Here is a 12,805-nt window from a genome sequence, read left to right as displayed (position 1 = left end):
CATTTTCCTGTTCTTAGCTGACAGGAGTGCCACCCGGTGTGTTGTTCTGCTGCTGTAGCCCATCTGCTTCAAAGTTCGATGTGTTCTGTGTTCAGAGATGTTATTTTGCATACCTTGGTTGTACGAGTGGTTATTTGAGCTACTGTTGTCTTTCTTTCATCTCAAACCAGTCTGCCCATTCGCCTCTGACCTCTGACATCAACAAAGCATTTTCCTCCACACAACTGCCACTCACTGGATATTTTCTCTTTTTCAGGCCATTCTCTGTAAACCCTAGAGATTGTTGTGTGTGAAAATACCCGTAGATCAGCAGTCTGGCACCAACAACCATGCCACATTCAAAGTCACTTAAACCCCCTTTCTTCCCCATTCTGATGCTCAGGTTGGAATTTCGGCAAGTTGCCTTCACCACGTTTAGATGACTAGCATTGAGTTGCTGCTTAGTTGTGATTGGCTGATTAGCAATTTGTGTTACCAAGCAATTGAACAGGTGTATCTAATAAAGTGGCCAGTGAGTGCATATATTATATATGTATGCATATGTATGTATAGAGATGTGGATGTATTTGTACTATAAGGGGACAGTTGCTTTTGGACTATAACGGACACCAATGATGGGGCATTTTTCCTCACACCGACACCAATGATGGGGTAACCACTCCTCCTAGAGATGCACCGAAATTTTAGCCGCTGAAACATCTGAAAATAGTGTGCCGATTTTACCATGATTTTCTATGCTTCTGGTGTGTTTTTCATAGGTCATGTGACTCAAAAACCGCATAAAAAATGTAACACGGGTGCGTTAATGATGTGTTCTTGCTGCGTTTTTAATGCATTTCAGCTGATCACAAATGCAGCAAGCAGGATTTTTAACACCGCAATGGAAGCACAATAGACCAGTGTGCAGACATACGTAGAATTTGAAGTAATACATTTTTCTTGCGCTAAAGGTGCCAATAATGGCCGATGATAAATTCATATTCATTTAAATTGATGACATTAATTAAAAAGTCAAATATAATACAATTATACAGTAAGGGAAAAAATTTTTGATCCCCTGCTGATTTTGTACGTTTGCCCACCGACAAAGAAATGATCCGTCTATAATTTTAATGGTAGGTTTATTTTAAAAGTGAGAGACAGAATAACAACAAAAAAATCCAGAAAAACGTACTTCAAAAAATGTTATAAATTGATTTACATTTTAATGAGTGAAATATGTATTTGACTCCTTTGTAAAACATGACTTGGTGGCAAAACCCTTGTTGGCAATCACAGAGGTCAGACGTTTCTTGTAGTTGGCAACCAGGTTTACACACATGTCAGAAGGGATTTTGTCTCACTCTTCTTTGCAGATCCTCTCCAATTCATTAAGGTTTTAAGGCTGATGTTTGGTAACTGGAACCTTCAGCTCCCTCCACATATTTTCTATGGGATTAAGGTCTGGAGACTGGCTAGGCCACTCCAGGACCTTAATGTGCTTCTTCTTGAGCCTCTCCTTTGTTGCTTTGGTCGTGTGTTTTGGGTCATTGTCATGCTGGAATACCCATCCACGACCCATTTTCAATACCCTGGCTGAGGAAAAGAGGTTCCCACCCAAGATTTGACGGTAAATAGCCTCGTCCATTGTCCCTTTGATGCGGTGAAGTTGTCCTGTCCCTTTAGCAGAAAAACACCCCCAAAGCATAATGTTTCCACCTCCATGTTTGATGGTGGGGATGGTGTTCTTGGGGGTCATAGGCAGCATTCCTCCTCGTCCAAACACGAGTTGGGTTGATGCCAAAGAGCTTGATTTTGGTCTCATCTGACCACAACACTTTCGCCCAGTTCTCCTCTGAATCATTCAGATGTTTATTAGCAAACTTCAGATGGGCCTGTACATGTGCTTTCTTGAGCAGGAGGACCTTGCGGGCACTGCAGGATTTCAGTCCTTCACGGCCTAGTGTGTTACCAATTGTTTTCTTAGTGACTATGGTTCCCGATGCCTTGAGATCATTGACCAGAGTCTCCTGTGTAGTTCTGGGCTGACTCCTTACCATTCTCATAATCATTGAAACTCCACGAGGTGAGATCTTGCATGGAGCCTCAGACCAAGGGAGACTGACAGTTATTTTGTGTTTCTTCCATTTGTGAATTATAGCGCCAACTGTTGTGACCTTCTCACCAAGTTGGTTGGTGATGGTCTTGTAGCCCATTCCAGCTTTGTGTAGGTCTACAATCTTGTCCCTGACATCCTTGGACAGCTCCTTGGTCTTGGCCATGGTGGAGAGATTGGAATCTGATTGATTGCTTCTGTGGACAGGTGTCTTTTATACAGGTAACAAGCTGAGATTATGAGAACTCCCTTTAAGAGAGTGCTCCTAAATTCAGCTCGTTACCTGTATAGAAGACACCTGGGATCCAGAAATCTTGCTGATTGATAGGGGATCAAATACATATTTCACTCATTAAAATGTAAATCAATTTATAACTTTTTTGAAATGCATTTTTCTGGATATTTTTGTTGTTATTCTGTCTCTCACTGTTAAAATAAACGTACAACTAAAATTATAGACTGATCATTTTTTTGTCAGTGGGCAAATGTACAAAACCAGCAGGGGCTCAAATACTTTTTTCCCTCACTGTATATAGAAATAGAAATATTTTTTAAAAAACTGTCATTTTTGTTTTCAGCCAAGTACATCCTACATTTTCGGTAGAAAGAATTTCCATTCAGTGCACCTCTAGTTCCTCCTATTCTTCCCACCTACACCAACAATGAGTCTCTATTCCCCCCAATGACGGGTCACTATTTTTTATCACTGATACCAATAATGTGGCACTATTCCTTCCACTTATACCAATGATGGGGGCACTATTCCTTCCACTTATACCAATGATAAGGCACTATTCCTTCAACTTATACCAATGATGGGGCAATATTCCTCCCACATATACCAATAACGGGGCACTAGTATTCCCATTACTAACAATGATGAGCACTATTCTTCCCACTGACATCAATGGTGGGTCACAATTCCTGCCACTGATAGCAATGATTGGGCATTTTTCCTCCCACTGTCACCAACACTGAGGCACTATTCTTCCACTGACACCAATAATGGGGCACTATTGCTCCCACTAGAGAAGATTTCCCTTCACTTAACCTTATGGATAACTTTAAAGTAGACCTTTCAAAGTTAACATAAATCTATACTAACAGTGTTGCTGGAATATACATGAATAAAAAACAATATCAACTTCTGCACCATTCATTGGTTACCCAAGGCTAGGCATATACAGTAATTAAATCAAAAAGAAATAAGGTGTATACAGTGCATTAAATCAGGGGTCTTTAAACTTTTAAAAGAAAGAGCAAGTTCACCATCATTGGTGTCAGTGGGAGGAATAGTGACCCACCTTTGGTGTCAATTGGAGTAAAAGTGCCCCATTATTGATGTCAGTGGAATTAATAGTACCCCATTTTTCGTGTCAGTGGTGGAATAGTGGCCCATTGTTGGTATCAATTGAAGGAAAAGTTTCCCATCATTGGTGTCAGTGGAATGAATAATGCCATCTTTGGTGGCAGTGGGTGCAATAGTGGCCCCTCATTGGTGTCAGTGGGAGGAATTGTTGGTATCAGTGGAAGGAATCCCATCTGTGGTGTCAATTGAAGAAAAGGTGTCAGTGGAATGAATAGTGCCTCATTATTGGTGTCAGTGGAATGAATAGTGCCTCATTATTGGTGTCAGTGGAATGAATAGTGCCTCATTATTGGTGTCAGTGGAATGAATAGTGCCCCGTCTTTGGAGTCAGTGGGAGGAATAGTGACCCAACATTGGTGTCAGTGGGAGGAACAGTGACCCATCGTTGGTGTCAATGGGTGGAATGGTGCCTCATCGCTGGTGTCAGTGGGAGGAATCATGACCATTCATTGGTGTCAATGGGTGGAATGGTGTGTCGGTGGGTGGAATTCTTAATGAGACACCCCATAACCTGCTCTTTCCAAGATAACATTTTTTTTTACGGTTTAGATAAACTTTAAGGGGAAACCATATCACAGACATGTAATAAAACACATTACATTTGTAAGAATATATCTGCTTCTCTGGTAAAGTAAATTTTAGCTATTTGGACACGTGGTTTAAACATAGAATTCCTGTGCAAGCCTTCCATAGTAGCATGTCACAAGAGGGCAGCGCTCCCAGCCAGGGCGGATGACACCCAGCATTCTATGAGGGTGAAAAGCCATCGGGCCATGCTCAGATGTCGCGGCAAGATGACGTCAATGTGAGATCGTTCTATTCCCGTTCATGTCACGTGACCGAGCTGTGCCTGTGTGTATTCGGGTGATGAGGAGGAAGGGAGGGGAGGCGGCGGCCGCACGATGATCCGGAGACCGAGGCTCAGCTTCAAACCCAATGTGAGGCCGGGGGCCCGGAGTGTGGGGAGCGGGGCCCGGGATGGAGGGTCCCAGCCGGAGGAACCTGTACAGGCCGGGGAGGTGACAGCAGGCCCGGAGAAGTCCATTGGTGGTGAGAGCCCGGCACAGAGGATCCCTGACATGTGAGTGGAGGAGGGGGACTACAGGCCTGGAATCTGATCTCCCCGGACTTTGAGTTTCCAGCATGCTGGAGATCAGAGGGCAGAATCCCAGGTCTCTGTATATTTTATACAGAATTCTCTTGATCTGGTTTGGACCGTGTCCCTCAGTATATACCTGACTGATCCCCGGGGGCTGGAAATCATAGTAGACACGGATACTTCAAGGGGAACTTCAGTCTTCCTCGTTAAGTGGCTCCGCCCCCCAGGAGCTGCCATTATGGCGTGTGCGCAGATGTGTCCACAGGATCTGCTTGGTCTTCAGGACCTGTTAGAACCCATCAGCACATCTGTGTGCGCCCCACGGAAATGCCACACATGCACAAAGGGGGGGGCTCCAGCTCTTTGCATAGATAGGTACCCTGGCGCATGCACAAATGGGCCCCATGGCTCTCTCACTATCCTGATCTGAGATCTATGGCACATTTGGGCACATGCCTAGGTGAGGGAGCGCAAATGACGCCTTTAAAAAAAATTTGATAATTGCTTAGAGAGGTTGGAGGGGAGGACAACTTCAATGAGCGTGGACCTTCACCCCCCCCCCCCCCCCCGAGATCTCCACTCGCTTCCGCCACCAACCAGCCTCCCCATTCCAAAGCATTCTCTGAATGGCACCCGTGCCAAGCTCCTGTGTTCACAGGACAGCCAATCAGGGAAGGACCTGGAAGCAAGTGGGGATCAGTGGAGTAACGGTGTCTAATTCAGTGATTTCCAGCTGCCAGGGGCATCAGCCAGGTATATACAATCTGGACCAACATAACTATGTATGAAATATCCACTTTTAAAATACCCTGTTTCCCCGAAAATAAGACCTAGCGTGAGTTTCAGTGATGGCTGCAATATAAGTCCTACCCCCCAAATAAGCTCTACCCTGTTTCCCTGAAAATAAGCCCTACCCTGAAAATAAGACCTACAAGGACTTTAACTAGGGCTTATTTGGGGGGGGGGGTAGGGCTTATATTGCAGCCATCACCGACAATCACGCTAGGTCTTATTTTCGGGGAAACAGGGTAGACATGGGCACAGCCCAATTCGACATCCATGTGGATGCCCAGCCTTGCATGCAGACTGTGTGCAACTACCACAAAATAACAAAAAGCGTGAATTCAGTGACGGGTTTTGCAAACACAGTATCAGCCTGGTAAAAACTGCATCCAGCAATATATTCAGCTAGCTCTCCCATGCTCAGGGATAACATAAGTGTGTCTAAAGGCTAGTACACACTGAGTTTTTTGTCATTCAACCCAGCGGGCTGAATTAAAAAAAAAAAAAATGTAAGTGCCCAGGAGGAGCCACTGTACTAACAGTCCTATGTTAGTACAGTAACCTTCCCATTGAACTATTGTGTTCTGACAGGGGGACGGCCCCCCCTGATTGGATGATGACCTTTTTGTTCATGCCCCTTTGCCGGAAGCTGGCTGAACGTCCGACTTCTGTACACACGAGCCGAATGTCAGTGGGTTTCAATTGAATCGGCCAATGCTGCCCGACATTCAGCCCATGTGTACTAGGCGTTAAGCAGACCATAGGCAGAACCGGCCAAGATTCGAACCATGTATGGGCTGGTTGATTGTACACAGGTTGATAAACAACTTGGGTACAACCAGCATATCGGATTTTTCATTAAATTATTGCCAATGGCTATAGCCGCTAGCAATAAACACTGTGGCTCAGAAGTGGCGTGGCCCCGTTTCACGATGGTCCAGTTCTGAGCATTACATCTTTTAGGTTTAGTCTTTTTCCTAGTAGTCTACCTTAATGTATTAAACATCATCTTTTCTTGGGACAAATAGGGCTTTAATTTGCGTATTTACTATTTTTTATTTCCTTGCTTTTTTTATTAAGAATAAATCAAAAATTAAAAAAAAATATATTTTCCTGTAATTGTTTCCCAACACAACATTCACACAGTTTGCGCACCCACATAAATTTACCCCAAAATATAATGAACAAAATTTGATAATTAAAATTGTATGACATCTGTATGACGTGTAAATTGCAATGTTTATGTGATTTGCATACGTTCATACATTTATTCCAAAATAAAAAGTCTTCTGGTTAAAATTATATCAGTTTAGTGTTTTTTTTTTTTTTTCTAATGTAGTGGAATGGTAAAGCTTAAATAGCTTCTCTTTCATGAGATTGCATGAGGTCATTCTTAGGCAGGACTTGATGATGCAATGTACTTTGAATGCTTATTATGTGCTTACTCCACTGTCATGACTTTCATGTGTCTTGGAAAACATTCCTGTTGTTAATGGCCTTCTACTAGATTTGACTAATTTATTTTCAGAGCCGCTGAATGTATAAAAGGCATAAATCTTAAAGAGGAGCTTCAAGTGATTGTAAAGTCTAATTTTTTTTTTTCTATTAAAATAACAAACATGTTATACTTGCTCTGTGCAGGGGTTTTGTACAGAGCAGCCCAGATCTTCCTCTTCTCGGGTCCCTGGTTGGAGCTCCTGGCCCCTTCCTCCTATCGAGTGCCCCCATAGCAAGCAGCTTGCTATGGGGGCACCCGAGCTCCATCTATCCATTCAGACACTGAGCTGCTGTTTGGCCCCACCCCTCTCTCTTCTGATTGGCTAACTGAGTTTGACAGCAACGGGAGCCAATGGCTCCTGGACAGCTTATTCACTCGTGGACATTGCTGGATAGAGATGGGGCTCAGATAAGTATTAGGAGGGCTGCTGCACACGGAAGGCTTTTTATCTTAATGCATAGAATGCATTAAGATATAAAACCTGACTTTAAAGTGGAGGTCCACCCTAAAAAAGGAAATGGCATTAAAATCCAAAAAAAAAAATTAAAAAAAAAAAACATTTGAAAAAAAAAATCTTTTTTTAACTTACCTGAAACCCCTGTTACTAGGCAGTCTTCCTAATCTGCCTCTTCCTATTCCGCGGCGCTTCCTCCTCCTAAGTTGAGCAGCCCTGTTGCATTCTGGGACTTGTGTGTGTGTGTGTGTGTCCCAGGAAAAAACGAGGCCATTCACAGAGTGCCGCACCGCTCGCGCATGCGCAGTAGGAAACTGGCAGTAAAGCCGCAAGGCCCGCCCACTGCCCCGGCTGTGCTGTCATTCACTACAGCACAAGCTGATCAGCCGGTCCCAGCCAATAATTTATGTCTGGGATCTGCTGATTGGCTGAGCGAATGACAGAAGAGAGCCCTGTGTTGGTAAACAACACAGGGATCTCTATGGAGAGATACTATGTGGCTGTTTGTTTTTTTTTTGTTTTTTTCCTCCCTGCAAACTTATTGGGATTTTTTTTTTTTTTTTTTTACCAAAGACATGTAGCACAATTACATTTTGGCCTACATTTTTGAAGACCTTTTATTTTTTACATTTTTTTTTCATTTGATATGTTTTATAGCAGAAAGTAAAAAAAATATTATGTGGTTTTTATTTTTTGGTCTTTTTTCATCTATATAATAATATACCCAGTAGTGATCAAATACCACCAAAATAAAGCTCTATTTGTGTGGAAAAAAAATGATATACATTTCATTTGGGTTCAGCGTTGCTTAACTGCGCAGTTGTCAGTTAGAGTAGCGCAGTGCTGAATAGCAAAAAAATGGCCTAATCATGAAGGGGGTAAAATCTTCTAGAGGTCAGGTGGTTAAGCAACTGTGATGAAATATTCTCTTGTATTCTTTTCGCTGTGCTTATGTATAGCAATCGTCCCTAGTTAAAGGCTTCTGTGTTTTGTTTTGAAGACTGAATACATATTTAGTACATGCTTTCGAAGCATTCTGTGTATTTTCAGTAATTAAAGATTCTTAAAGTGACCCGGTAGAGCTGCTTTAATGCTGAGAGTTGATGATATACCATTTAGCCATGAAAATGACTAGTCAAAAAATCAAACCATAATTCAAACTTCAATTTGCAGGGAGCTCCATTGGAGTCAGGGAGGAGATACCAGTCATAGCGGTCTATAAAACTGGGGTTAAGCGCTTCCATACCGCCGTATGTAAATGTACGGCCTGGTATTGAAGCGGTTATTCTGGAATCATGATTGAGGCTACAACCGTGAGCCTGGTATCATTTTTTGCAGTGAACGATTCCCTACACCAAGGGTAGGCAACTTCGGCCCTCCAGCTGTGGTGAAACTACAAGTCCCATGAGACATTGGAAGACCCTGACAATCACAGACATGACTCCTAGAGGCAGAGGCATTGATGGGATTTGTAGTTTCACCACAGCTAAGGTTGCCTACACCTGCCCTACACAGTAAAAGTATTCCTAGCGGCTATACAGATGCTGGATCACTTTTACAGGCAGCGGAAAGGGGTCCCACCCCCCTCCTGCCACCGCCTTTATCGGGTCTCACCGTCTGATGGGGGAGCTCAGTAAGGATGCGACCAGTGGCATTAACTCCCCCAGACTCAGAGGAACTGATGTTTTTCCTCCCACTATGTTGTCAGAAACCGGAAGTGACAGGGATTTCCTCATGTCCGGTTTCAGTTTGTTTGTTTTACAGGCTGTTGCTGGCTTGTGAAGCAGCTGATCCAACCGATCTTGGTTTGATCTGCTGCTTTGAAGATCAGAGGAGAGATCTGGGGTCTGATAGATCCCAGATCTCTCCATAAAGAGGACCTGTCGTGGCCCATGCTATCACAAGGGATCATCCAATAAAAATGATTAAAAAAATAAAGGTACGGTATAAAATAAAATAATTAAACCTAAAATAATTAAAAAAAACTGTAAAGTGCCCTCATGCTTCCTGTGCTTACACACAAGTCTGTCCCACGTGCACATGTAAATGCCGATCACACCACACGTGAGTTATCACCACGAACATCAGAGTGATCATTCTTTTATATTTTACCAAAAAATTCTGTATTATTTTGTTTGTATGCACTCAAATTCATTAAAGTTTATTTTCTCAAAAAAATTTGTCTTTTGAAAAACCGCTGTGATATGAAAAATTGGAACACCCACTATTCTATTCTCTAAGGCCTCTGCTGGGGGTTCTAAGTCATTTTCTAGCTAGGTGTGAAGAGTGCAGTGGTACCTTTCACCTCCATAGATGTGTGTAGCAATAATGGCAGCTGCCGTTGGGCTTCCTTAGATACCTCTCTTTCCCAGCCTGTGATTGGGCAGTGAAGTATCAGCAGTGCAGATGATGTGATGTCTACTGTGCTTTACCACTTGCCAACCGGCCCATAGTAAAAATACGACATTACTTTGACTTTTAATTTAATAACCGGGTTATGGCAACAGCTAGCTGCCATAACCACGGTATATTTTTTTACTATGGCCGGTTTTGCGTCAGATAAAAGTGGTCCCCTGGGGGGATTCGGCACAATTTCACTTTTAGAAGCGGCGGGAGGAGACCTCCCGCCGCTTCTAAAGTTGTTCCCGGGCTTGCCGGACCCATTGGTAACACTCTGGAGCGATCCAATGTGGCCATTTGCTGATCAGGAAGTCGAGTGAGGCCAGACTGGCCGCCACTCGTCTCTATGCCCTTGGAGTCCAGGGTGGTGTCTGACATCACTTACAGTTCTCTGGCCAAAACAAATACTTTTATTTTTTTTTAAGTCAAAATGCAAAAAAAATAAAGAGGACCTGTCATCCTGCTAACATTAATTTATTAAGGAATAAAAGAGATAACAAAAAGGGACAGTGTAAAAAAGAAAAAAAAAAAGGTAAAGCGCCCCATCCCTCCGTGCTCGCACGCAGAAGCGTCACGCTCACATATATAAACGGTGTTTAAACCACATGTGAGGTATCGCCGCGATCGTTAGAGCGAGAGCAGTAATTCTAGCGCAAGACCTCCCTTGTAACTCTAAACGGTTAACCTGTAAAAATTATCAAAACTTGCCTATGGAGATTTTTAGGTACCATAGTTTGTTGCCATTCCACGAGCGTGCGCAATTTTAAAGCATGACATGTTAGATCTCTATTTACTTGGCGTAACATCATCTTTCACATTATACAAAAAATTTGGGGTAACTATTGTGTGTTTGGTTTTTTTTAGTTCATGAAAGTGTATTTTTTCCAAAAAAAGACCGCTGCGTAAATGCCGTGTGACATAAAATATTGCAACGATCGCCATTTTATTCTCTAGGTTCTCTGCTACAAAAAGAAACAAAAAAACAATATAATGTTTGGGGGTTCTAGGTTATTTTCTAGCAAAAATTACAAATTTAAACTTGTAAACAAATTGTTCCAGAAAAGGCCTGGTCTTCAAGTGGTTAAGGATGTTGGTCAATAATCTGACAAGTACTGTGGGAAAACAGTAATAACAGTCCTGAAAATATCAATACATATTGTATACTAGATGTGTGTAAAAACATATTTAATGTTGTTTTTGTATCACTTGATGTATATTTTATGACCTAGATATGTGCAGCACCTATTTATTGTATTAGCTACCTGGATCTTGGTGTGTTTGTTTGGTTTTTTTTTTGGCCAAAGGCTGAATCAGGAAAACATCTAGGGAATGAAAAAAAATTAAACGTTTGATTATTACAATTTATTTATGTTTTTTTTTTTTTTTTTTTTTTTTTTTTTTTACAGACCTGAAAAAGCTGCTGCCACCAGCAGTGAAAATGAACCAAGCAAGCCGGCTGCTGCACCTCTTCAAAGGAGAAAAAGAATCTCTACTTTGCCTAACATTGCAAAACCACGAGTTTCCACTTCCACTCCCGTTACCCCTTCTCAGAAACCTCAGCAAGTGGAAAGCCCCCCAAGTTTGCCTGTCAGTAGTGTCCCAAGTAAGGATGAAGTGTCTCCACCTGAGAAGGCCAAGGTACCAAACTCTCCACAAGGTTCTAACAGTGCACCTCAAGGACAACACATGACACTCCCTGAAAAGAGAACTCCAATTCCTCAGGTTCCCCAATTTTCTCCATTCAAGAAAGCGTCCCTTAAACACCCTGAGCTGAGTTCTGTAAAAAGTGTGGACTTTACACAGAAGGAAGAGTTCAGTCCTCTCAAAGAGAGGCCCTCCCAGAAATCGTCTCCCAACGAATGTAAAAAAAGTACACCTAAAATGCTTGTTGCTACTGGTAACCTGGAGAAAGTACGTCTTCGAAGAGCACAAAAATTACGAGAATTGCTTAAAGATGAGTTAAAGAAGGAGAGAGTGAGTATAATTTTTTTCCCCTTCTATTATCCAAGTGTAAGGCTCATTTTCAGTTTATCTAAAGCTGGCCATACATGGCTGAAATTGCAGCCGATTCCTACTGAATCTGCTAAATTTCAAGCCGTGGGTGGCCCTGTTGGCAACACTTGGCTCAAAAAAAGTCAGTTTAGAAAAAAAGGCGTACTTATTGGCAGAACAGCGACTGCATTTCATCCGATGCATTCACTGTTTGGGTATTCAGGCAGCTGTGGGTGCGGTGGATGTCTAACTACAGTAGTTGGCAGGGGAGATTCCTCCGTTCACGCTGTTTTATGGATGGTGAAATGTTGATTTTTATCTATCTATGTGGTTAGCCTTGCAAGAGCATTTGTTTGTAATTTGTCCATACTTGGCAGAGCAACAAATTTGCAGCAAAAGGAACATAAGCAGCCTCATTTAAACTCTCCTCTTCTCCTTATCTGTTGCCAGAGCACTAAGAGCAGTTTTTTTTTTTTTTTAAAAGGCTTCTTTCACACGGGTGTTCTGTTTGTCCACTTGTCATCCGTCTGTTCATTGATTGAAAAAGGACAGCAATGCATTCCTATGGGCAAATGGATGTAAGCGTACATTGTCTGTCTGTTTACAGCAGTATTTCGTCTGCTTCTGTTAAGGTCCATGTTTTTGTTTAAAAAAAAAAAAAGGGAAACGAAAAACAGATGTAAACGGATGGAAAATGGATGTGAACAGAACTAAACAGAAGATGGATGTTAACTGTTGTAAACTGAATTTGTTTTTCTTAGCAAAAATGTGACTGTGTGAATGACACCCCTGTTAAAGGGGCCTAAGCTGAAATATAAGGTAGATAAATATTGTCTGACTACAAGGGACGTTTTCTCGCTTCAGTATTGATGTCCCTCCTGTATTTTCTTGCAAGTCTATGCAGATTGTTCAGCATGAATCCATTCTAAAGCCTCACACACACACGATCAGATTTTCGGAAGACCGTCCGTTTTTTGTTGCATGCTAGTCTCCTGTCGAAAGTGAAGAGGTTACCAACCATACGAAAATTCTCATATGACAGAATACAACATCAGAAGTGACATAATGTGTTTATTAGTTTTGTATGAGTTCTTTCATTTTTGAGCATGCGTAGT

At 42.2% G+C, this 12,805-nt stretch overlaps 1 protein-coding gene across 3 annotated transcripts in view; it reads left to right on the top strand.

The window, feature by feature from the left end:
• Positions 1–4,257: 4,257 nt before the first annotated feature.
• Positions 4,258–12,805, top strand: part of BDP1 (BDP1 general transcription factor IIIB subunit) — a 147,498-nt gene continuing 138,950 nt past the window's right edge. For all 3 annotated transcript variants that reach the window (XM_073624399.1, XM_073624398.1, XM_073624397.1), the window contains exons 1-2: positions 4,258–4,545; positions 11,105–11,672. In XM_073624399.1, coding sequence (XP_073480500.1) covers positions 4,367–4,545; positions 11,105–11,672 — 747 coding nt within the window. In that variant the 5' untranslated portion in view covers positions 4,258–4,366. The remainder of the gene's footprint in view (positions 4,546–11,104; positions 11,673–12,805) is intronic.

The sequence above is a fragment of the Aquarana catesbeiana genome, linkage group LG01 (genome assembly GCF_042186555.1).
Source record: "Aquarana catesbeiana isolate 2022-GZ linkage group LG01, ASM4218655v1, whole genome shotgun sequence".
In the NCBI taxonomy this organism is placed as follows: Eukaryota; Metazoa; Chordata; class Amphibia; order Anura; family Ranidae; genus Aquarana; species Aquarana catesbeiana.
This window is presented reverse-complemented; position numbering and strand designations above follow the sequence as displayed.